Below are 26,748 nucleotides of genomic sequence, written 5' to 3' on the forward strand. Positions count from 1 at the left end.
AATCTGCATCTACTGCCCTGCTACAAGCTGTAACAAGCCTTGTGCACAGTGAGGTTGTTTCTCCTTGTGTTGCTGGGAATATGATCTAACCTCCAGCGAAGCTCTGTAAAGTTAAACAGAAGACAAAATACCTCTGGTACATAAATACATTCACACTGCAGATACCTGCTCTGAGTACTCAGCAGTGCTTGGACAACTGCCATTAGCTTTGCTGTCAATACTGCTCACCTTGGAAGCCAGCTTTCCCTTACTTTCCAGGTTTGATTTTTCATCAGTAATTTTTTGGTTTTGAAGTTTTGAAGCTGGCAAAAGTGAAACAAGTGTTAATGCTCCAGTTTCCTCCAAGCAGCCCTCCTCCACCAGATAGGCAATAATTATACATAAATATAGAGAGCTCCATTTAAACCTAGCATTTCACTGTGCATAGTAGACTATTTTCTCTGGAAGATTTTTCCTCATATGTGAATGAAGTACCACTAACAGTCCTTTTCCACAGGAATATAAACCCTTCTGGCATACCACTCTGGCTATGAGATTGTCAGCACTGATGATAGTTTCATCCTATGTGATCTATCTGGTCAAATGATTACCACCGTATGCACTTTTATTTTACCTTCTGCTATTTCTACATGGGCTGCCTGAAGAAATGCTTCTGTCAGAGAATGTTGTTCAGTCCAGAAGATTTTTCAGACTATGGCAGCACATCTTCTATTTCCAGATACAGGGGGAAGAATTGAAGCTGGTCTTCTAAAATAACATGCCCTCCAAATTCACAGGCTCCTCACAGCATTTTGTCAGTGACAAAACATTCAGAGACTACTTGGAACCAATCTTTTTTCTTGCATCCTGTCCTGCCGACATGCTTCTGACAGGGAACTCACAGAATCCATCCTTCAGCAGAAAATTATCATAGTTTTCAGTTTTACAGCTTTTTAGCCATATTTTTTATGCCTTTTAGTTCTGAATGTCAAAGTAGACGGCGAGTCCTTGTCTCATTCTGGACTTTTCAACTGCCCTAGTTTGTGGGATTTGCCCATCAGCTACACAAGATACAACAGTTGCAGTGGATTTCTCATCTTTTGATTCATTGCAGGAAAGAATCAAGTTATTCATAAAGGATAGACACAGCCTTAAAAAAGCAAAGAAACTTCCATCAAAATAATTTTTACTCAGTCTATTTAAAATGACCTTTTACTCAAGACAAAGCATCTAGTACAGCCCAAGGGAACAGACAGAAACACGGCTCATAGAGTTATCATTTTAGAGGGAAAGAGCATTTCAGTACTAACACTGAAAGGCAAATTCTTCCTATGTTTGGATTCAATTCTCTTGGTTAATTAGGTACCAGGCACAAAGTACTCACTTAGAATACCAAAGACGTCAAGTTTCAGTGTAAACCCAGTTCTATGAAATCTGAAATTTCAAAGGTTTTTTATTCCCTTTAACATTTAACTCCAATATTTCCAAAAAGCTTTATCACACTGCTCCTTCTGGAGGGATGCTCTTTTTATGCAGTAAACTAGTACACTGCAGTGGTACTCAGATGTTATTCTGGATTGTGCAAAAGTCATCCTGTTTTCATTTCCTAAGCACGTGTAGGATTTGGGATCTTCAGGTAAGTTCTTTAGCAAAAGCTAAGAATTAAAGATCTGCCTTAAAGGTCCACAAAGATCTGTGCTCATTGACATAAAATCAAATTTACAAGCTAACATGGCATAAAACAATAAAAAAACGTAAGTCATGAAGTGGTAGCTTTTTGTCATCAAAAGTTATACTTTGCTATGGGGATTTACTGTCTCTGTTTCAAGGAAATATGCTCAGACCAGAGGTACTGCTGCCTGAACATCAAACAGGGGGCATGGTAGGTACGGCCAATTAATCTGGATCATGCTTCTGTGCATTTTTGCACAACCAGAGCTTCTCAGGAGTGTGCTTTTTACATGTTTGAATAAGCTGGAAGTTTGCATTAATGCTACAGCAGTGCTTAGGTTTGGGCTGGAACCTGCAGAATTTAGCAACAAAAAAATCACCAATTGCTCCAAGGATTCCCTCAAGTGCTAAATACTCCTGGAGCTGGCAGAACTGTCTGGGAAACATGCAGTGAGCATCTCAACTCAGGAAACATAGGATGACTTTCCAGAGAGAGAGAGAAGTGCTATATAATAAAAGCACAGCCACAGCAGCCAGCTTTGCCATGGGGATGTTCACTCTCAGGTTAAGCTAAATTAAGATACCTGGAGCTATGTGCTGTCATCTGACCTAATTGCTCATCATTGTTATGATGTATGATACAGGTGAGAATAAAATCCATGCCTTGATTCAAGTTCTGTGAATCAAGATTGCCTTTGCAACCCCAAGTATTGGAAAAAAACACAGAACATAAATCGAGTGAGGACTGTAAATGGCCTTGCAAAGGCGTACACAACCTTCACGTTTGCTGTTCTGGAAATGGTGCCCAAACCTACTCAGAATGTACAGTGAATTTCCAAGCTTAAAGAGAAAAAGTGTAAGCAATATAAAAAACTAATGTGAACTTTTCAGATGATTACTTAAGCACAGACAGGAAAAAGTACCCTTAAATTAAATCAGTCATGTTCTGCAACACAACTGAAAGGCAGTGAGTACAGCTCCAGAGGCACCATAATATGGGCTCATCACTATTGGCTTAATTTACCTGAAATATAGTGTGCATGCACATTGTATGTACTGGCTTTACTAATCTACTGGATGCCTTGAATGATTTAAAAGATCCAATTATACTTTAGCATTTAAAATGATACCACTGAAATCACTGCTTCTGCTTTTATTAAAGTAGCAAAAAAAGATCCTGTTACATGAAAGAAAATGCCAAATTTATATCATGACATGTCTCTGTGGCTAGCAGCTGCTAATTACAAAGCAGCACGAGACCTTTTATAGTTGTATTTACACATCCTGTGGATGAGTCTGGTTGTCCATACAAACCCTGAGCATTTAAAGGCTACTAATGAACTCTTCACTGCACCCCCTCTGATGCTTGTTTCTCATTCTCAGCCTTGTTTTCTCACATAGTCATTAAATATTAACAAGTAGAAGAGTTATCCATTTATAGCCAGTAATTAGAATATTTTATTACCATGACCAGACCACCTCATGCCTTGTATTTTTGATATTTTCTAATATGCTGTCTCCTGTAAAAGCAAGGAGCTCTGAAGAAGCTCCCTCTGAGCTTCAGTGGGAATCCACATATTATGGGGAATGAATTTCCCAGCTATACATTTTCTTTTTCTAGAATGATGACTGTTGCACAACAAAAGACAGATATTACTGGTTTACTACTTGCATCCTGATGTTTTCTCTCACCATGATTTCAATACCAACATGACCAAATCAAGACCAAAGCCATGTTTTCTAACAGGAGAGTTCAGGAATCTGTAAACTCAGTTGCAGTTGTGACCATGGGCTTTAGCATTTTACATCGCCTCTGCGTGGCTTGTTCAAGCCTGTCCAGCTGCCTGTGATGGAAGTTGTGCCTACCTGCGCAAGAGTTAACTTAGGGCTTCTTTCACTTGCCCACTTAATGTTTTAATGTAATTAAGAGATGAGAAACTGCCTGGATAAAGAAGCTTGCCTGAAGTATGTTACCGGCTCTTAGAAAGTGTCTGCTGTAATGGTCCTATGAGCTAAAGCAAGTCCAAGCCCTTTGAGCTTGGTGAACAATTGTATGGAAAGAGACTTTACTGCCCTTTTTTACTTTTTCTCTACTTCTTTCATACAGTCTCTATATTGATATTCTTCATTTTTTCTGCCCTCTTCTGCAGACCGTTTTAGAGCGTCACTAAATTGAATAACAGAATCCAGTACTTTCCTACAACACAAATAATCTTTCTTTCTCTTTCTGAGTGTTGTCACTGTCAAGATTGTTTTTTCTTAAAAAAATACAAAAAGAAAAATGAGGTTTTTTTTTCATGTGTAGCAAGATGCCCTCCCAGGAAGAGCAGCTTGATGTGTCCTTCCTGCTCAGGGCACTCCCACTCCCCAGTTGCCTCATTTTGGAAGTCCTCTCATGGTGAGAGTCTTTTTATAAACCACTTACCATTCAGCTGAGTTTTCCTCAGCTGTTCCACTTGTGGATTCACTTCTCCCCTGAACTTCTGCAGCCTCGAGCATTCCCTTCCCCTGATGCCCTCCTGTTGGCACAGGAAGCAGTGCAGAACCTTAGCAAAAAACAAGTTACAGTCACTGCTTACTTACTGTCCATTTCCAGAGTCACACTGGAAATACCAGAGCTCTGCAAATGAAGAGTGCAGAGCTCCTATATAACTTAGTCTTGATGACAGGCACTAGAGGGGTATTCAGCTTGCAAGTGGAATAGAATACCTTCAGGTTTCTGAATACCCTTTATGCCATGGAGAGCTGGTCAACAGAGTTTGTGTCATAACTAGAGAACTGAGGAGCTCACCCTTAAGTAGACATGGGTCAGTTCATATAGTCACCTGTGTCAATCCAGTGACTGAAATAGGAACTTAGGACTTCACTCACCTAAATCCCCTCTCCCTGGTTTGTTAACTTGCAAGTTAAACCTCAAACCGCAGGTATTGCTCCTACATCCTTGACAGCTCACAAGCTGAGTGAGCCTCATACTGCAACTGTAATACTCATGCTACAGTTACTTAGGAGGCTGCCTTAGGTTTTATGACACTGATCTGCACTCACTGCCAGCAGATGCCCTACTTGTCCTCTAACCATCCCATTTGCTGTTTTTTCTTGTGACTTCTTCCATCTTCATTTCTTTTTTTTTTTTTTTAATAATAATTAGTTAAAAAAAGAAAATACAGCTTAAACCAGAACAGCTCAGACCCCAAGGCTGGCTCTTTCACATGTCATTTCCGGGTGCCACTACCAGGAGTAAGACCATAATGCAGAGCTAAGTTCTGGCTTCTCACTTTTTCAGTCTGCTCTCATAGTCTGAAACTATCAGAATTGATATCTCTCAATACCCTAAGGAAGTCAAGATCTTCAGTCTAAGTCTGGAAAGATAAATAACAGAGGCAAGTGGCTTCAAGAACGCTCACTTGAATTATAATCCAATCCCTCCTCTCAGTTTGAGCGGTCCCTAGCAGATCAGGACCAGGTAAGCAAAAGTTATACACTGAAATTCCTCATCCTTAGGAGCACCTCAGTGATGCCTCTCAGGTGCTACTGTCCAGCCACCTCAGAACAAACATCTAACTTAGAGAGTTTGTGTTAATGGAAATATTGTCACTCACTGGGAAGTTTTGAGCGCTGTTTCTGTTTCTTTCTGTAGCAAAGATACAAGCTTGCTGGTGCCACTAAGAAAGGAATGATGGCGCGTATTGCCAAATCTCTCTTGTTCAGTGAGTGAGCCTCTGTAACAATATATTTTAAATAAAGTTACGTACTGTTCAAAGAAACAATAGAAAAACACTGGGGGGGTGGTGGGGAAAATTAAAACTGACTTCAGCAGAGAACCAGTTAACCCTCCCACCCAAGGGCAAGGTTACTTACACTTTCCCGTTCCTGAGGGATGCATGCCTGATGAACAATAATATCGAATCCTCTTTTAGCTCCTTCAGCTTGACGATTTCCCCCCCTTTGGTGTCTCATGTGAGTCTCTTTTGCTTGTACTTTAAGGCTATTGCTACCAGACCAGGTAAGAGATCTGTCTGGCTTCAGCTCACCCAACTCGTTTTAAGATTAACTCTTTTAGCAGCCTTTTACATTAATTTCCCACCATTTTGAACACTACATTCATTTTCTATCACTGATGTTTTCTAAGTCTTTGGTAATTTTTGTGCCTCTCTTTGGACTACCAGTTGCCCAATAGCATAGTGTCCAAAACTGGACTGTGCTGGATGAACGGAAAGTTTGCTTCCCATGACTTGATCAGTCAATATATGAGTGATGTTTGGTAATATTAAAGGTCTAGTCAGAGACCTTTAACATTATCAAAGCCCCCTAGTCTTTCTCTACTGTTGAGAAGTAGAATGAGAGGTAGAGATTAGCATCTTCACAGTGTCTTGAGATAGTTGTATAACAGACACAACAGGTAAACTTTTTCTATGTATGTCACATTCTCGGCATAATTTAAGGTGAAACATACCTCACTCCTATTGCTGAAAATTTAATTGTGTGTGAATACTTATTGAATTAATGCTTTTCAATGCTTAATTCAGAATTGGGACCTTAAATAGCTCTCTCGTAATGATTAGCAAACGATTATAGTAAGGTAAGGAGACACGGCCTATACAGAACATTTTATCACATCTTTGTGGACACAAATCCTTATTAATATGGAGCACATACTGCTCTATCTTCCATATTAATTTACTAAGAACTTCTAATAAAAAGATAAAATGGTTAGTAAAGGGTACATATTGCTTAACAGAGTAAGAGTGTAATTGCTTCAGCCACTCCTGTGTTTGGGTTGTCTGTGAAATACATAGGAGATGCACAGTATTTTGTAAACCTTAACTAATAATTCCTGTTAGCAAACTGTTCTAGAAGAAAACAAACACTGCACTGGGTGTATTAAGGCAGAGAGCTTAAGTCAATTGTCAGTAAAAGCCGTTCATGTCCCTTCTGTGTTTGTTTTATTCATTCTAAGACCCACAGCGCTGAGAGAGAGATGTGAGGGAGGGAGGAAGTGTATAAAATAGTTGAAAACGAAGAATCTTTACGATGATAAGTTAAATGGCACACTTAGGTTCTTGGTAGCTTACCTTTCTCTTCAACAATCACTGTTGTCCCATTTCCACATACTTTCTTACAGAAAGGTATTTTACTAATTATCTCACAGTAGTAAAATCCAGTGTTATTTATATTGACAGAGTTTATCACCAGCACATCCTTGCTGTCACTGGTGTCATTGTATACGTACAGAAGTTTTGATGATATAGTTGTGGTGATGTTCTCTTTATTAAGAAGATACCAGCTTACTCTGTATCTCACAACAGATTTTTCCCAAATACAGGCGATTTCAGTGTAGTCTCCAATTGATAGACGCATTTTTGTTGGTGTTTGGATGACTGTTATATTACTGGGACCTGTAGCTAGCAGAGGAATATACACAGATTTAAAGCAGCCAAGAGGAAGCATTAGAGCTCTAATATCTACAATCACAGGATTGAAAATATTGTTAATACTGTAAAATCATCATGAGATTAATTTTTCAGTTTACTTACTAGCCACTTCTCCCTTGAGCAATGGCAATTACTTTCTGGCTAAAGGGAAACTTTTAATCTGGTGTGTTAAAGCCCTTCATCATTGTGTGCAACAAATGAAGATCTTCTGTGTACTCACTGATGTACTACATGGTCCTAAAATGGCATCTAATACATTTTAGTCTTGCGACTTCAGTGTCTTTCTGGAAAATAGCACTGAAAAAAACGCTTTTGCCCTTGTTTAATCTCTTAATCTTTCCCTCTCTTTCCTTCTGTTTTTTAATTTATACTGAACACCTTCAGTATTAACCAGTGCAATCTGTATTGAATAAGGAACATGAAACCTTATCTGCTTTGTATTTCAGTAGATACATGATCCAGAACTAAACCTCCTTAACATTTTCAAATTCTACATTCAGTGTTTTCCACAATAAATATTCAAGTCTAAAGGTCTAAAAAAAAGAGTGCTTGCCTTCTTAACCTAAGATCGTTTTGGGTGTCAAATTTGTTCCTCTACATTTTTTCTATAACAATCTCTTTATGAAAATGCTTTTTTATTCCCCACACATCTTAATTTTGATTTCAGCATTACAAAAATATAGTTAACATTCTCCTCATCTTGCACACAAGTCTATTTGAGGTGGATATACTGGAGAAAATACGTGTTTTTAAACCCAGCTCAAGGATTACAGGTGGCAAACTATAAACAAAACAAACAAAATAAAGAGCACTTACCTAAGCAGCCAAAACACATTGTTAAAAGAAGTTTCACTGAAATTATGATCATCACACAGGATTATCAGCATTTGCATCAGGGTGTCTTTGTTGAAGATCAGCAAAACAACAAATGAAAGCCTCTCAGATTCGTAGCTTAACTTCCTCTTCCCTCATGTGGTGAGGGCAATAGAAACCTAAATGCAACCCAGATTTTCCCTCTACTCTTTGAAACTGTCACCACAGAGGGGTCTGTTTTAGAGCCCATTCATTCTGTCTGAAATCAGAACAGCTCTTTTTTAAATTTTAAATTGTTTCCTAACTGGCTATCTTTCAGCACTAGATTAGCCTCTCTGCTGATAGGACATAGAAAACTGCTTTTCCATACTTGCAGTGGTCTCATGTGAGATATTGCACTTCTGCAATCCTTCATTTAAAGGTGTTTTATGAAGATGAGTCTTGTTTAGGTACTATGTACATGTTTTCAACAGCCTCTTCCAGCCAACCTGATGACTCTTATCCAAAGTAAAAGAGACAGTGATTATACTTAGGTTACACTGATGTCAAATATTAATCCTATCATCTCTCCTTATCACACCTTTCATCTTGCTGAAATCTTGCCTAAACTCTTCCCTCCCATGAAAAATACTTTGCTACTTTTGCCTTAACAGCAGCATAGCCCCACTGACAGGAGCAATGGTGGAAGGCTGAGTTTGAAGTGCTTGAGTGAAGACCACAAAGTGGTCCCAACATCCTGCAACATCAGTGGGAAACAATGCAGAACACTACACTCTGTATGCAGTGCATCCCACTGTTACCTCTGTGCGTGCAGCTGTATTAATGCAATACCAGTGCAATAGGATCATAGAATAGTTTGGGTTGGAAAGGACCTTAAGATCATCTAGTTCCAACCCCCCCAGCCATAGGCAGGGATGCTTCACACTAGACGACATCACCCAGGCTCTGTCCAGCCTGACTTTGAACACTGCCAGGGGTGGAGTATTTACCACTTCCCTGGGCAACCCATTCCAGTGCCTCACCACTCTCACAGTAAAGAACTTCTTCCTTATATCTAACCTGAACTTCCCTTGTTTAAGTTTGAACCTGTTTCCCCTTGTCTTCTCACTACAGTCCCCGGTGAACAGTCCCTCTCTGGCATCCTTCTAGGCCCTCTTCAGATACTGAAGGGTATATTAACTAAGGCTTGTTTCAGGAAGATGATAAGCATGGGTTAAATAAAATGATCTACAGTTATGTCATCAAGTTAAAGGCCATGTTGAAACTTATTTGCCTTCAATTATTAAAGAAAAAAAAATTACAATTATAGATAACTGTATGCTGCTCAATGTTCTCCAATACTGATATTTTGCTTTAACCCAGAATCAATTACATTGCCTGGTGAGAGAAGTGGAAGATAAAACATTGCTTCCATTTTCTCAACTTACTTAGGTTTATTCCCTGGACAGATGTTTCAAATGCCAGGCCAGACAAAACTCTTCCACAAATATGTTCAGCTGGATAACATAAAAATTGCAATGACAGAACTTAAATGATAATTAAAAAGATCAAATAGGACATGCTGAGAACATGAAGCAGTTAAGAACTTGATAAAAATCTGTCAACCACAAGATTTCCTACAAGTAACGTCAGGTACCAGCACCACTGGGCAGGTGTCTGGAACAGCTGAACTGTTTGTAATGAAGACACAGCCACATTTAAAGTCTAAAGCACTGCTCCTTTCCATTTGTCAGCCACAAAAATGTAATGCATCAGATTACCTGCTCACCAGTATCTACCTTACAGAAGTAGTTTCCAGTTAGATTGCCAAATAAAATGAAAGAAGAGACGATAGCACATATACACGTCAGATTATGCTGTAGGCTATCCCCATTTCTAACGGTACTCAGCTGACTTAGTTATCACCTTTTAGAGTTACTGAGGACATAACAAATACCTTTAAATTCATGTGAATGAAAGGATATATTAAAGCAAATAATATTATACTTAAGGATATCATTTAATTATATTAAATAATTCTGTTAGCATTGACATTCATGTTATCTTCAGTACTACTGATCATAGATGTAGAACAACGAAATATACATGTTTAAATTCAAGGGTAAAACTAGTTTCTCTTGTATTTAAATATCTACATTAATGCATTTAGTGTTGAGTTACGCAGCTTGCAGCTCCAGCATGCAGAGTATTTTGTCCAGAAACTAGGTGAAGCCTTTTCAGTAGTGCTGATAGCAGCTTATATTTACTCAGAAAGACATTTTGGTTTTAATCCAAATCATCCTGTCAGAGATGAAATGAATTAGCACACAGAAAAATGGGTTGGGAAGAAGGTTTATTTTTAGCTGCTTATTTAGGTTAATTCATTGTACTGTTTTACAACACAACCCCACAAACTCTCATTACAGTAGTACTGAGCGGGTCGAAAAATATGGTGACAAAATTTCTTAAGCCAGCTTTGCTGGTGGGGTAAGTGCATCACCCACATGACTGTGTGGGTCAGGAAAGCATTTACAACAGGAAGATCCTGTTAAGTTTTCTTTTCTTTCTGTAAATTACGAATAGATTTCTAGCAGGAATGCCGTGTTCTTTACAGTTTTGGATGCCTCCAGTGCAATACAAGATTTGACTCTGGCAAATTATTCCCTGGTGGCCAATTGTACTGAAACAACTCCAGGTAAAATACTCTGGTGGTGCTCTCCCCCCCTTTTCTTTTAAATCAGACAGTCTCTACAAAGGGAAGTAGACCCCCCCCCCAACAGATAAATCAGCTGATAATGAGGTATTCCTGTTTATATTATCCTGCATACAGAAGGCTTTTGTAGGACTTAACACACTTAACATGGACTAGAAACATACATATCTTACATCTGGGAAAGAAGTGCCCGGAGTCAGCAGCTGTAGGACCCTTTACTGCTTGGCTGGGATTGACCATACAATTGCCCACTGAAGATACAATTCCATTTTTATAACCTACCATGATTGACTTGTTGTCATGACTTCAGTCACAGAAAAATGAATTGTAATCCTACCACTGTGTAACCTTCAGAGTATACACATTGTACTACATGGCATACCCAAGCAGGAAATCAGAAAAGATGTACAAGCAAGGAATATTACTTAGCTGGACACATTTCATTCCCTAATACATGCACAAAACAAAACAAAAAATAGCTGCCATCTTGCTTTATTGCATTCTAGTTACAGTGCTACACAATTCCCCTTTGGGCTTAAAGTGGCAGGAAAATGGCTTTCACTGCATCAGGGCAGATTAGATTGGCATTATTGCTAAGTATGAAAAATAACCAATAGAAAATATGATACAACCTTTCTTCAACCAATAACTGAATGCACAGTTTCTACAGTGATTTTAATGAGATGAAAACAGTTACCGTACACAGGCTTTCTACACAGAAAAGTTGACCACCAGTGCAGCTCTTCCAGCATAACTATTTCACAAGAGCTATTCTGGGAGAGCCCTTTTCACTGTTTCCTTTGTTCCTGAACAGTGTCTCCACACGGAGGAAATCACTGCTGAACAGCCAAAGCAAATGAGAACTATTACCATAGTAAAATGTCATTTCTAAATGATTCTAGAGCTAGAATTATTATCAGTTGATTGAAAAGGCACCTATTCTCTTCTTTTAAACCTATATATTTTCTCTTTCAGCTTAATGTTTCACTGGTCAGAAATACAGTTTTGTACAGTGTTGCACCAAGCGTAATTCATCACTATCACTGCAGTGAAGTGAGTGACTTGGTTCTCATTTTGGCTATGTGCATTTTCATGATCAACAAGTGAAATAGAGATGCTCAATGGCACATGAACAGAATCAGATTCCACAGCTCCACCTTGTTTAGAGCTAGAAAGGAAAATAGAAAAATGCAATTTTTCTTTTTGACATAAATACATAGCAGCTATTAGGAAACCCCGCCACTGTCCAAGTTTCCTTCTGCTGCTGCTCCATCAGATCTGCTTAGAGTCTGCACTTATTGCCAGTTTAACCTCTCAACACAGTCCTCCATGATTAATTTCAACTTGATGCTAATAAAACATTTCCTGCTACTACTAGGCACATCCTCTGAGGCTGAGAAGTATGAAAAAGTTCACAGGGTTGTAAGAATGGTGCTTCTGCTTCAGATTATGAATTAGTTACCAGTCATGTGGCAATACATCTTCTGTCAACAGCCTAGCTCCAGTTTACCAAGAACACAACAGTGAACGTCCAGGACCAGGATACTGTAAGCCTTAAAAGGCAGTTTAAATGAACTCAGGGCAAAGGAATACAGACGGGACATTCAACTTCAGTTTACAGCAAGGCAGAAACTTTGCAATTGTGCCCAAAAGACAAAGTAGCTGGAATACAACAGGCATTCTTCCTTGCATGTAGAAACAGAACCCCATTTGGCAGATCACTCTTCTGTGATTTGGAAGTCATCTCCTCTAACAATAAAGAAACTTAAGAGAAGACTTTTGAGATCACCACTAATTAGAAAGACAACTTGAGATTGTAAGACTAATAGGACTTTGACAGTGCTCCACAGTGAAGCATTATGGAAGCAATCACTTTGAAAACCACCCACAGCAAGCATGAAAATGTGCAATATGCTTGCACTGCAACACCAAGGTCATTTTTGCACTGATCAAGTTTCAGAAAAAATGAGCTGTAAATAATTAACCAACAAAAATACCCACAACTCAAGCCAACAGTTTAATTAAATTTAGAGTTTATTCCAAAATGACTATTTCTTCAATTAACAGCAGTAGAATGTTTTGCAAGGTCATCATTCCTATCTTGAAACAAAAATTGGAAGCTATTACATACTCACTCTTGAAATGTAATGTTAAACTTTATTGACTCTGAAAGTATACAAAGAAAGTCCTTATTTCCTTTGGGTAAACTGTTACTGTAAAGTTTCCTGAGGTCTCTGTGCTTTTGGAGAATCCTGTAAAGCACAAAAATGTTGGTAATATATTAAAGAAGAATAAAAGTACATAATATTCTATCTCAACAGTTTGAACTCATATCTTCCTTAAAAGCTAGTGTTTGAGCAGGTTCTCTTCCTTAAAGCTGCAAGTAGTATGGAGCCTAAGATGCACCAATTCATAATATTAAAATATACAATCCATCTACTTCTCACACACTGACTCACACAGAAAATGTGAAATGACCCCCCGCCCATCATGCACCTTTTCTTTATCGTCGTTAAACAGCACATAAGTTCCTAGCTGCAGGTCAAGCAGAGCTCTAAACTCTTACCTAGACCAGCCCCAAACCTCTGTAAGCTTTTTACGGATATTGATATAAGTGACTGTAAGGACAATGTCCAAGCAACCAACTGGAATGAGAAATGAAATGAGGTCACCCACAGCATTTGAGTGCCAGCCCTAACTTGAATCACATCCATGCAGTCCTTTAAGCTGATTACATTGCGGATTTTTAAGTGCAGCTGTCTGTTTTTCTGCAGCACAGGCTTAAGCTTAGATTAACACAACTCATCAGCACCTAACAAAATCAATCTGTGTTACAAGTGTGAGTTCATGAAGTAGCCACTTCTAGCTGGACAAAAATGCCTCCAGAAAGATTTCAAATTTTTTAACACTTGTAGACAAAACAAGCCATCAGAGAAATACAGCAGTCTAGTACTTGCAGGGAATCTTTGCTAAACGCTACTACTTGCAAGTTGTGCCACATACCAGGCCTGTCACATAGAACAACAAAACATTTTTAATCATAGAATCATAGAATAGTCACAATTATTCTAATATTTTTAATTAGACTATCCATCAAGTTTCCACAGTCAATCACAATATGGACACCAAACACCTTACTCCACCTACCTTTGCCGGGGTGTTGTGCAGTTTTCCATTTCCACCGCTTCAAAGTATTTATATCCCAGGTGCCTGTGAGTGATCGCTCTTCCACTACCATCACTGATCCTAATCCCTTTAGCAAAGACTGTGAGCAAAGGAAACACAAGCATTCAAACCACAAGTTATTGACAATAGCACACTCATCAGTACAGTTACACCAGCATAGAACTTTCATCTCTAGTATTGATGTGTTAAGCAGACAAGTAGAAACTTCAGAAATCTGTTAAGTCATGCAACGAAAGAGCAACTACAGAATCACCAGGCTTCAAACGAAGCTGAGGTGCTAAGGGCTTCTTCTGTGTTGTAGCAAAGTTCAGAGCCTACTAATCTCTCCATTCAAGGGCTGAAACTTACAGTGCACTTTTTTAAACAAAGAAGAAAATACTACACCTTGTTTCCCATGCTTCTGCCATATTTTAAAATACCCCCTGCCATGTATTATAAAATTATTTACTTCTATATGTAAAATCAAATAAACAAGTGAAAACGCACAGCACATGCTGGAAGTGACTGAAGTTTCAATAACCCACAGATATAACTATAGAGGAAAAAAATGTTTCCTTTAATCCTGTCTATATTTCATTAACTGCAGGTACAACCTGCAATAACTAAAGAAACAGCAAAACGGAATCCCACTCTCGGCACCGGCTAAGGTACTGCAGGAAGTATTACGCAGCCAGCAGCTCAACAGAACCAGTTCTACCAATATTTATGCAGATCTTCATGCTGGTTCTATGGCAGCTTCATATGAAGTAGCGGCTTCTGCGTTGCAAAAATAAGACCTACTTCCCTCCAAGGTTAAACTTATGATAGTATTTTTGTATCCATATTTTGTGGAGTCTCTAGCATACACAGTACTTCATTCCAGAATTAGCTCTCTGTCGTGGTTTAAACCCAGTCAGGTAACTCGTTCACTCACTCCCCCCCTTCTTTCCCTCCCCCTACTCCCGGAGGGACGGAGAGGAGAATCGAAAAGAATGCAACTCCCAGGGGTTGAGATAAGAACAGTTTAGTAACTAAGGTATAACACAAATCACTACTGCTACCACCAATGATAATAATGATAAAGGAAATAACAAGGGAAGAGAATACATCATCTCACCACCAGCTGACCGATAACTTGCCCCCCCAGCCCGACCAAGCTCTGACCGATACCTCCTCCAACCCTGCAGTCTCCCAGCCCTTCCAGCTAACTCTCAGTTACATCCTGGGCATGACGTGCTGTGGTATGGAATACCTCTTTGGTCAGTTTGGGTCAGGTGTCCTGTCTCTGCTTCCTCCTGGCTTCCCCTCCTCCCTGGCAGAGCATGAGGCTCACAAAGTCCTTGGCCAAACCAAAACATCACTATCAGCTCCGTTCCCGAGCTGAAAGTCAAAACACTGCACTACACCAGCTACCAAGAAGGAGAAAAATGACTGCTACTGCTGAAACCAGGACATTATCCACCCCTTATTCCATACCATTCACGTCATGCTCAGATCCCACATTTTCAATATACTCTTATCTTAGTGCATGGACCAGTCCCTATAAAGCTGCTGAGTCCACCTGGTCCATGACGTCAGGCTTCATCTCTTGTAACAGTCAGAACAGGAGAGACTGTGTGCAGTGTTCACACTTGTGAATAACCTGGGCAATAGTGTCCATTGCTAAGTCCACCCCTCGATCATGAGTCCATCTCTGTGTTGCATCTCTGCTCTGATGGCCTGAAGTGCCATGGGCCCACCAGGCTTAAAATAATTCACTGTCCCCTTAAGCAGTTTCTGCAGCTTCTTGCTGGGGACTCCATACAGCTGCCTTCCATCTCCGACGCTTCCAAAGCACTGGAGGGGCCCAGTGGACTAGATACTTGCCCATACTGTCCCACACACCCTGCCACTCATGACTGTCCAGCCTTGGGGAAAACCTCTTGGTCCCCCTATATTGTTGTCTAACCCCAGACAAGACCCAAACCTGACTCTGCTTAACTTTTGAGATCAGACAAAATGGTTGTGGGTAGAACACAGCCTGTGTGTGTGCCAACATGCTGATCCCCATCACAATCAGCAGGCAGGTCCCAAGGACACCCAAAGGCCATTCAAAACCTTCAGAACTCTCACACGATGCTGCTGTACTTGTCACTGGGGCTGGTGTAGCCGCTGTGCTTGCCGGCTCTCCCACCGCCAGCTTCTCTTTTCCTGAGTCCAGCTCTTCCTCCTCTGCCTTGCTGGGAAATGCTGCGTGGTCTCCTGCATCCTCCTGGGGCTCGGCGGGCGGCTTCCGGGGAATGCTCTCGGCCGTCGCGGGGCTGGGCTCGGCCGCGGGGCTCGTCTCCGCCGCGGGGCTCGGCTCCTCCGCGGGGCTCGGCTCTTCCGCCGCCTTCTCCCGCTGCTCGGCAGCCGCTTCCTTCCTCTCCTCGATCTCCCCGACCTCCTCCACCCGCAGCCGTCCCCTCGCGGCCTCCGGCCCCGCTCCCGCCGCCGCTTGGTCCCCGGGGCCACTCTCCCGGGCCGGTTCGGCTGCCGCCGGCTCCCGGGACCGCTCCCCCTCGGCTCCCCGCAGCCTCACGAAGATGGAGAGTAGGGTGAGGGCCAGGACGGTGAAGAGCAGCAGGACGGCCAGGTACAAGTCCACGGCCACGTCCGTCCCGCCCTGCTGCTGGAGCCCGCCCGTATTACAAGCCATTGCCATAAAGCACAGTGAGACAAGAACCTTAGCCCAGGCCCCACACTTAATAAACACTAACACAGCAAATACCGGCTCTAAGTAAGTTACAACATTCTGAAGCTGTGAGATCAAGAAGAACAACTCTGAGAGCCAATAAATCAGCATTGTGACGAGTGACTATTAATCCAGTCAAACCTGTCGTTATCTCAACCCTTCGTGCCCCACGTTGGGCGCCAAAAAGAACTGTCGTGGTTTAAACCCAGTCAGGTAACTCGTTCACTCACTCCCCCCCTTCTTTCCCTCCCCCTACTCCCGGAGGGACGGAGAGGAGAATCGAAAAGAATGCAACTCCCAGGGGTTGAGATAAGAACAGTTTAGTAACTAAGGTATAACACAAATCACTACTGCTACCACCAATGATAATAATGATAAAGGAAATAACAAGGGAAGAGAATACATCATCTCACCACCAGCTGACCGATAACTTGCCCCCCCAGCCCCACCAAGCTCTGACCGATACCTCCTCCAACCCTGCAGTCTCCCAGCCCTTCCAGCTAACTCTCAGTTACATCCTGGGCATGACGTGCTGTGGTATGGAATACCTCTTTGGTCAGTTTGGGTCAGGTGTCCTGTCTCTGCTTCCTCCTGGCTTCCCCTCCTCCCTGGCAGAGCATGAGGCTCACAAAGTCCTTGGCCAAACCAAAACATCACTATCAGCTCCGTTCCCGAGCTGAAAGTCAAAACACTGCACTACACCAGCTACCAAGAAGGAGAAAAATGACTGCTACTGCTGAAACCAGGACACTCTCTCTCGAGCAAAACCACCTCTATTGGCATTCTGTCTTAAAAGATTAGATTTACCTTCAGATCCACCATCACAGGTTGAGACAGGACAGGATCCTCTCCAACTTCATACAAGTGCCTAATTCTTAGCAGGACACGACTGAAGTCCACATCACCTTTCTTCTGTCCACCTTGAAGAGAAAACAAAATGCAAGCATTTTCTTACTCTAAAAATAAACCCAACTTTTAAACATTTTTTAAAGATCTCATAATTTGAATTCAATTCCTATTTTTTACAATTAGCAAGAGGACTAACAGCAAGAAATACCCAGCTCCCACTGTTGAGAGGAATGGCACTAATAGGCATGATGAACTTATGCAGGAGAAGTACTTTCCTATTTGAGTAGAGAAATCATACAGTCCAATTAACTTTCTCAACAGAGGAACTTAACACTCTGAATAAATAACATCACCAGCCACAGAAGACAGAAAGAACAGAAAGCTTCTTTGGGTCTACCACCTACCCTTTTGAAGGCACCTACCCATGCAGATGCTGTGGACCTGCTCCACACGATCAGAGCTGTATCTCCACCCTGGAATGCTCAGAGTCTGGAGATGAAGATTAAGTGGGACAGTTACATGTGAACTGTGGACTGAATTCTGCTGAAGCTGTCTGTGTAGCTTTGGTTTATCTCCTCCATCTAAAGAGACAGAAGGCAAATGTCAAACATCCATCATGCACACAACCTGGCTAGGATACTGTGGGAGACATTTCTGCTTATTCTGCCAAGGCAGATGCAAAGCAGATGTTGTATTTCTCCTCCAAGGCCTTCTGAGATACAGAGCAGAAAGCAGCATGGATTTATCTGCTGGAGAAGTGTATTACAGCTTTCCATAAAGCAGATTTCACTGCAGTTTGAAGTTGCTGTTTCACTATCAGGCTTCAGTTTTAGTTAATAAGTCAAACAAATATTTTTAAAAGAATAACTTAAAAATGGTCATTAAGGACTCAGCATCCAGGAAGCTGATATAAGGCACACTAGCTACTATGCTCTAATTCCCCATGTGGACATTTTCTTCTCATTATATGGTTTAAAATTTATTCTCCTCTGAATGTAGAGATAATTATATAACAAGAGGAACATTTCATACACTTGGACAACATCCATGTTTGAAATTAATGCAAAGTAATTAGTGGGCTCTAAATCTGCCTTCTAACTCCTTAACTATTCTGTGATTCTATATACTAACTTTGCCACACAGGAAGCTTGAAGTCTGCATTTATAAACTTAACAGCATAAATCAGAGCAACACAAGCAAGCCATTCAGATGCTAAAGACAGCACAGGAGACAGAATGAGTTACCTGATGATGCTCCAAACATTACTACTGGCTCGTGTTCTAATGCCAGTCCGCTTGTCCAATACAAAATATTGGTGACAGCTTTTGTTCCTAAAATAAGCCACATCACAGGGTGAACCACTGAAGAGTCATTCAAAGTGAGGTTGTAATTCAGGTCCCACTGAAGGTTGTTCCACAGTCTCCTGTGAAGCATCACCTGTATTGGGAAGGTGAATGTCACAACAATAACCAGCCATCATGATCTACTTGTATTATTAGCAGCCATGAAATTATGCTTCCCTAGTAAAAATATGTTTTATATGTTACCTCCACTTGTCCATTTCCTTGGCTTGAGACACCATGAGCTCTTTCTGCAAGAAGCACCAGCCTTGTGGTATCATCTTCAATGTATGCAGTCTGGACCATAGGATAATAGTTCTGAAAACACACAGTAAATCATGCTGTGATAATACTAACCTAGGTAACAGCAATGGAGAACAAAGACAAGACACAACTGACTTCAGATCACACTTTGTGCCTACCCGAGCCACTGTGTTATTCTCGTATGCTTTGAATGGTCTTTTCTGAATCTGATATCCATTGTTGTCAGTGTAGAGTAGTTGCCTGGTGTCCAAACTTGTACTCATTCTTAGAACTGCTTCACGATTGAATTCCAAAGGCCCAACTCTGTATTCTTGCTCTATCCTATGGCAAAGCAACTTCCCATCATAGCCTTCCGGTACTGTATACATCCTGGTATACAGTGCATATATGTAATCCTGAGAAGTAACGTTACTATAAAAATGAGAAGAAAGATATGCAGAGTTTATAAAGTGGAGAACTTGATCAGTTATGTCAAGACTTGAAAGTCATTCATGATCTGATCCTACACATAGACAACCTTCTAGCCTGTTTTCTATCTATTTCATGTACACGTACAAATATTTTTAATTGAAATTTAATTTTCAAATGTACAGATACTCAACTGGAGTAAGCGATACCCTACAATTTTCTTTAGTGTTTCAGGTGTAAAACAGGACTATTCATTCAATTAGAGAGGCTCTGTTTTTCTCAAAATTAACAAGAAGTTTTAAAATAATTATGACTCCCTAAGCAAAACAATTACTTTGTACAGAACACAGGTATTTTTTCAATCTGGGCAACATTAACTTTGATGTGAGAATTCCGCTGTTTTCCAAACATACTTCTCGACTACAATCCTTGTAGTACAATGACATATAAAGCAAAAGGCTTCAATCAAATAAGATTTAAAAGAGGGTGAAGGGGTTACAGACTGATGAAATTTTAACACAGAAAAGTAGCTAGTCCATCAGCGGTCAGAGTGACCTTGTGTAGGACTCGTTTCTCCTTTCTGTAATTTGTTTATAAGCAAGATATTCAGAGTTATAAAGATGAACCATTATATCTGTATTCCACTCATGTAAGATGATGTTAGCTGCAATTTTCATTGCACTGAATGAAACCAGGATCCCATCAGAAGTTGCACTACAAAATGGACGACAGAAGACAACCAAACAGTCTTCACCTCCCTCCCTACAGCAATATGTGCTATTTAAAGGAGGTGCTTCCTCAGCACTCTATTTAGCAGACACATGCTAGTCCTTCTGTCTAAATCCTAAACAGTACACAGAGCTCGCTGTTTAGGAGTAACTACACAGAATTAATCTCATCAATAGCTACAGAGAATTAAACATTCCAGTGAAGTGAAGCTGTAATTGTGTTGTACCTGTAGAAATACTGTCGTATCTCTGTCATCAGATTTCCAGAAACCACTTCCAATCCCACTGCTTTTGATACAGGAACAGCTGAAGCATTTGGGGCAAATAAGTAGTTATCTGAAATTGGTCCCTTCGCTGTGTCTCCATTCACATGGTACTCAAGGAACTCCTGGGTCAACTGGACAGTCTGGTTAGTCTCCCTGTAAATCCACAGAAAGGGAAAACCGTATTACGTTTTGTACATAACAGATGGAAAGCTGGGCTGCAAGGAATGAGTTTGGGAATGTAAGCAAAAAAAAAACCTGTTTCCTCCAAGTGGATAATTGATTTTATAAGATTTAGGAAATGAGGGCAGCAGAGAACTAAAATGCTTCCCATTATGGCATCTGTCAGCATGCAAATAAATGGAGTTTCTATGTCATTTTATACTTCTGTAAAACAGAAACATCTTAAGACAGAAACATCACCTACATTAGCTTGTTGCTTTGATGTGACAGTTGCTACAGGATGCAAACCCACCATTGCACAAAAACGAGGTACATTGCACCATATTAATGAACCATCAGGTTCATTTAACTGACTTTGTAGCTAGCTAAATCAGCACAATGCAAGTTTCCATATTTAACAGTGGTAACAAATATAATGGCAATGGGATAGCAAAATTTGCACTCGCTCAGTACCTACTTTGTCTTCTCCTCCCCTGAAGCTTACAGTTTAGCTATTCATGATTCCATATCACAGTCTTTAGAAAATCATATGAAGGCAATTTAAGATGCTATTGCCCTCAGCTATCTGCTCTGCTCCTCTCTTGGAATCTTGCTGGCAAAACAGGAAACATCACTTTGTCCAGCATATAAATTTAAACTGACAATCATTTTAGCTAGTGCTAATCCAGTGACTGATAAATCGGAATGACTGAGGTGCAAAACACACCCATGTCTTTTCTACTGCTCCTGTTCTGAGGCAGTTTCAGTGCAGGGTCAGAACCCAGAGGTTGCAACTGTTGCACCTAAACTTCATAAGGCTTCACAGTTGAAGATCCCACAGCTGACCTGATGCCTCCCTCTTTCCCATTACCCCAGAGCAAATTTGCTGAAACTTGAACATTCCAGCCTTGCCTGCAGGCTTGTGAAGAAAGTGAATATCTTACATGCTGAATTCCAGCTCTTGCTGCCTGCAAGAACAGGATGGGAAAAAATGGAATGTGAATTTAGATTTTTCTTCCTCTTCCTTATATTCCATATTATATTCCTCATGGAACCTGGAAAGAGTTGGGATCTGGAGGCACTTTGAGAAGGTACTTACTTCAAGGTGCTTAGTTAAGGCCCATCTGTACTTTTAAAGCTAATTTTAACTAAACAGAGATGAAAAGTTCTTGGTCTATGAGGCAGAATTACAAACATAAACACAAAGGTGAAAGAGGTCTAGTAGTCAACAAGCCAATGTCAGAGGGGTCAAATTTTCCATCAGTATATAGCTGACAATCTGAATCCTGAGGAGGCAAAAAGCAGCACAGGTCTACTGAAGCTGAAGAAAATGGGCCAATTCACATCAGCTGAGATAGAAAATCTGCAAACCCCAAATCTCACCTAAATCTTGACTGTTCATCATTTTATCTGCTAATTAAATGGAGTTTCAGCAGTTAAATGTTTCCTTTAAAACGTTTTTTACCATAGGAAGAGTGATACAGAACCTGGAAAACACTACTGCTTAGCAAGAGAAAGATCTTGCTTTATTACTGAAGGCTTAATGTGTAGCCATAGCATATGTACTTATTTATTTTTAATGCAAACAGACATTAATAACCCTTTTTAGCTCTAAAATAAGGTAAGATTCTGCTGATCTACGAGTTAATACTGCGGTATGTCACCTTAGACTGATTGCCTGATTAAACATGTAAACAACATTACAGAAATAGTGTGAAATCACACCTATGCTGGTGTTCATTTTCCCTGTAGAAAGGAGAACACATGAACTGGAGGTAAGAAAGAACTGTAAAGAATATAAAGAACATTTTATTAGTGAAGTCTCAGAATGAAGGTATGATACAGTCCTTGAACTTATTTTTACAAATGGTTTTAAAACCTTTGTAATCTGAAACATTATTAAAAGCAAACAGGCTATCTCACCTCTCTGTAATGCTGTGCATTAGATTTGTGTTTCGGTCAAACATGACCTGGTAGCAGTTGTTAACCACAGGAAGCAAATGTTGACTTTGTTGATCTGCATGAGTCAGGTCTTTTCGCTTGTACTTGACAGATCTTCCAACAAACGCAGACTGCTTACCATTCAAGGGTTTAACATGGTATTTTCTGTAGCTCAGACCACTTATTGCAACTAGAATATACAGATCATATGTAGAATGGGATTCCGCTGAGCTTTGAACCTGTGTGTTAACATATACAATAATTCTCCATTACAGAAAATTAATTGGCAAGGCAAATATCTTCATGTGTTGTAAGCCCTAAATTACAAAAAGTAACTACTACTAAATTAAAAATAAGTTTCTAAATATGACATTCTTATAATTCTCAATTATCATGTAGATCCATGCTGCTTTTAATTGGATTACGCTTAGACTTTTCTAGTGAAGGGAAGAGGGTCACTAAGCAAATTACAAAGATCTTAGTTTAATTCGAGCACAGAATTGATTTAAGATCACATTGCAAAATGACGATATAAGCAGAAATAATAAAAAATTAAACTAATCAGTCAAGTGACAGAAAAGAGACTGAGACATGATTCTCACCCAAAATCACGATAGGGGATGTGATATACCCACTCAATGCCATGCTCTTTGCATGCACTTGCCTTGGCGGGTTGGTGGCAGTGTGATATAATCAATCTGCCAGGCCCCCCAACTTCAGCCATTGTCCTCCATACCAGAGGGGCTTTAATTGCTTGGCTTGTTTAATTGCAGCACGTTTCACATTTGTGAATAACCCGGGCTATAGCGTCCATTGTTAAGTCCACCCCTTGATCACGAGCCCATCCGTATGTTGCATCTCTGCCCTGATGGCCTGAAGTGTCATGGGCCCACCGGGCCAAAAATAATTCAGCCTTATGTTGCCAATCTAAGTCCATCTGAGCCACTTCAATCTTAGCAGCTTTACCCACTTGTTGGTTGTTCCGGTGTTGGCCCGACTCTTGGGTACATGGGCATCTACATGACGTACCTTCACCACCAGGTTCTGCACCCGGGCAGCAATATCCTTCCACAGTGCAGCAGCCCAGATGGGTTTACCTCTGCGTTGCCAGTTGCTCTGCTTCCACTGCCGCAACCACCCCCACAGGGCATTTGCCACCATCCATGAATCAGTATAGAGATAAAGTACTGGCCACTTTTCTCGTTCAGCAATGTCCAGGGCCAGCTGGATGGTTTTCACCTCGGCAAACTGACTCGATTCACCCTCTCCTTCAGCAGTTTCTGCAACTTGTCGTCCAGGACTCCATACAGCTGCTTTCCATCTCCGATGCTTTCCCACAATACGGCAGGACCCATCAGTAAACAAGGCATATTGCTTCTCACTTTCTAGTCATTTATTATACTGTGGGGCCTCTTCAACATGCATCAACACCTCCTCTGATGATATTCCAAAATCTTTGTTTTCTGGCCAGTCCATGGTGACTTCCAAGATTCCTGGATGACTGTGATTTTCTGTTTGACCTTGCTGTGTGATCAGTGTGACACACTTACTCCACACAGCATCAACTGCATGATGTGTAGAGGACAGCTTCCCTTTGAACATCCAGCCCAGCACAGGCAACCATCCTTTTGTTTTGTTGTCAGATACAGAGAGCTTCTTTTCCCCTTGAGAGTACAGAAGAGTGTTGAGCAGGGCTCAGTAGGCACGAGCGAGGCCCCAGCACGCTGCAGTGATTTGTGTCTCTCTGGAACTGTCAGGATAACAATATACTTTTTCCAAGTATTTCACTAGTTTTTCCAGATTCTGCACTTTCAGAAGGGAAGATCCAAAACACTGGAGGTGCCCACTGGCCTAGATACTTGTCCAAACAATTCCACACACCCTGCCACTCGTAACTATCCATCCTTGGGGCAGACCTCTGAGTGGCATTCTTAGATAGTTGTTTAACCTTAAACAAGACCTGAACCACATTCAGCACCATGCTGAATTGGTTTGAAGGATATTCAGAATCTTAAAACCTCTCAAGCGCTACTGTAATCAGCCTGGAGAAGGAACATGTCAGAAGGAAGTAAGGAGGAAAGGAGAGAAGAAAGGAAGGAAGCTGTAGGAAGATGTCTCCTATATAGTTTGGCTCTTTTGAGGGGAAATGGTGAAAAATGTAAATATTAATATTTCCCAATAGATGGCTCCCAAAGTACAGAGGTGATGGCAATGCTGAGTACACATATGAGATTAGTGTCATGATCAGGAATTCTACATATCATAAATCAATACCACGAAGCACAACAAAATTACAATCTTAGCCCAGGCCCCAGGGATGATAAACGTCACCACAGGGAACATGTAGTGCAGGTGAAGTGTAACATAACCCTGAAAACAAATGCAACAACTCCTAGAATAAATAAATCAATATTGTGACCAGCAACTATTAAATCAATACAATGAATGCTTATAATAAATTTGTTTTAACACACTCTGGTCAGATCTGTCATTATCTCAGCACTCTGTGCCCCACAGTGGGTTTCAAAAAGGACTGCTATGTTTTAACACCAGCTGGCAACTGTACTATGCAGCCATTTGCTCACTCCCCAGCCCCATGCAGTGGGATGGGGAGAAGTACTGGGAAAAAGTAAAACTACTTGATTGAGATAGGAACAGTTTCATAATTAAAAGAAAGTAAAATATGATGATAATAATAATAATTAATATTATTAATGCTAATAATGAGAAAGAGAGGTATACAACCCAAGAAAACCAAGTGATGCACAACACGATTGCTCACCACCCACTGACTGATGCCCAGCCTGTCCCTGAGCAGCAATAAACAGCTTCCAGCCAACTGCAGTATAGAAACTTACCCCAGTTTCTATACTGAGCATGACATGCTGTGGAATGGAATATCCCTTTGACTAGTTTAGGTCAGCTGTCCTGGATGTGTTTCCTCCCAGCTTCTTGTGCCCCTCCTTGCTGGCAGAGCATAGGAAACAAAGTTGACTTCAGGTAGCACTACTTAGCAACAACTAAACCATCTTGTGTTATCAACACTTTTCTCATACTAAAGCCAAACCACAGCACTCTACCAGCTGCTAGAAGAAAATTAACTCTTTCCCAGTGAATCCAGGACAGTTGTCTGTACCCTCATGCCATGGATTGGCATACACCTTGTTATTCACACTGCACAACTCCTAACCTTACTGGAATCAACAGGACCTATTCCCACTCATAGGGAACCGCTTCAACTCATACAAGTGGTGCAAAAGAAGGAAGAGCACTTGCCAAGCCTCAATTCCTAAATTTCTTCAATCAATTCTCCTACCCAAGGCAATTTGTCAATTGTACCAAATAGGACCATCAATTACAGCGCAGGGCTTCAACTGAAAAGGTTTTACTGGAAACAGTATTTTTTAGAAAGAAAAGCAGGGGTCAGGCACACACAGCAAGCATACAAAGGACAAACAGAACACAGAGGAAAAAAAACATAATCACCTGAAGGAGGACTAGGAAAATCCCAATTTGAACTAATACTTGTTTTTGCTGTAATACTATACATTACCACACTTTGACAGGAGGTGGGATCAAGTCAGTGAAAACCGACAAGTGAAAGAAAAGCAACAGACAGAAACAAAGTTGAAGTACCTGAGCTGGCACAGGATGTCCCAGTTCATCATAGACACTCATTCTCAGGAGGCTGACAGAAAGCTTGACAAAGGTAGTGATGTTCCACGCCAGTGGATTATAGACAACAATGTACTGGTCAATGTCTGCGGCACCTGTGGCAAACAGACAAAACTATCAGTCACTAAAAGTATGTATTTTTAAAATGTGATATTAAAAAGCATTTGAGAGATCTGTCCAGGTACAACCATCTTACAAAATTTTAACATAAAACCCTGCAGTCATAGTTCATGATTGAAAAAACAACAACATTTTATAGTACTTCATAAAAACCTCTTCTGCTTCATTCTTCTATTCTTTACCCAAAAAGAGACCATGTATTCAGAAAATGACACCTGAGTTGAATGTAAATGCATCTAGTGAAAATAAGCAGCTTACAATTCATTGTCATGCAGTATTAACTTTATCAGAGATATACAGAAGATCAAATGGGAAGTCTAATCTAAAAACAACCCTGAAAAAAGCCTAACCAGTCTGTTGTGCAGCCCATGACACTGCTTATATTTGACAGTTAAAAAGTTTCCAAAGTAAAAGAGAATGTACAGTCTTTGTCATAGACTCCTTAAAAATTCTTTTATATGTTTTACACAAGCTGGCAATAAATTATAGGAAGAACATTTCTTAACTGTGACTGTACTTCTTACTATGTAATC

The 26,748-nt window shown here is 40.6% G+C and overlaps 2 protein-coding genes across 2 annotated transcripts in view; both read right to left on the reverse strand.

Annotated features, from left to right (window-relative positions):
• Nucleotides 1-3,976: 3,976 nt before the first annotated feature.
• LOC134172843 (uncharacterized) lies at nucleotides 3,977-8,830 on the reverse strand. The gene is made up of 4 exons (XM_062636313.1): nucleotides 7,899-8,830; nucleotides 6,723-7,052; nucleotides 5,250-5,369; nucleotides 3,977-4,196 (listed from the first exon to the last, which is right to left on the reverse strand). The coding sequence occupies exons 1-4, from the start codon at nucleotides 7,948-7,950 to the stop codon at nucleotides 4,072-4,074; spliced, it is 627 nt and encodes a 208-aa protein (XP_062492297.1). The 5' UTR covers nucleotides 7,951-8,830; the 3' UTR covers nucleotides 3,977-4,071.
• A 3,773-nt stretch (nucleotides 8,831-12,603) lies between these two features.
• The window catches only part of MAN2B2 (mannosidase alpha class 2B member 2), a 37,441-nt gene continuing 23,296 nt past the window's right edge, over nucleotides 12,604-26,748 (reverse strand). Inside the window, exons 10-19 of the mRNA XM_062636314.1 lie at nucleotides 26,057-26,190; nucleotides 22,403-22,659; nucleotides 20,282-20,473; nucleotides 19,077-19,329; nucleotides 18,862-18,972; nucleotides 18,559-18,751; nucleotides 17,737-17,895; nucleotides 17,273-17,385; nucleotides 13,735-13,852; nucleotides 12,604-12,839 (exon numbers count right to left, since the gene is read on the reverse strand). Of these exons, the coding sequence (XP_062492298.1) occupies nucleotides 12,745-12,839; nucleotides 13,735-13,852; nucleotides 17,273-17,385; nucleotides 17,737-17,895; nucleotides 18,559-18,751; nucleotides 18,862-18,972; nucleotides 19,077-19,329; nucleotides 20,282-20,473; nucleotides 22,403-22,659; nucleotides 26,057-26,190 (1,625 nt within the window). The 3' untranslated portion in view covers nucleotides 12,604-12,744. The remainder of the gene's footprint in view (nucleotides 12,840-13,734; nucleotides 13,853-17,272; nucleotides 17,386-17,736; nucleotides 17,896-18,558; nucleotides 18,752-18,861; nucleotides 18,973-19,076; nucleotides 19,330-20,281; nucleotides 20,474-22,402; nucleotides 22,660-26,056; nucleotides 26,191-26,748) is intronic.

Source organism: Pezoporus occidentalis, unplaced genomic scaffold, assembly GCF_034315485.1.
Source record: "Pezoporus occidentalis ecotype Australia unplaced genomic scaffold, CSIRO_AGI_Poc_V1 ctg48, whole genome shotgun sequence".
Taxonomy (NCBI): Eukaryota; Metazoa; Chordata; class Aves; order Psittaciformes; family Psittacidae; genus Pezoporus; species Pezoporus occidentalis.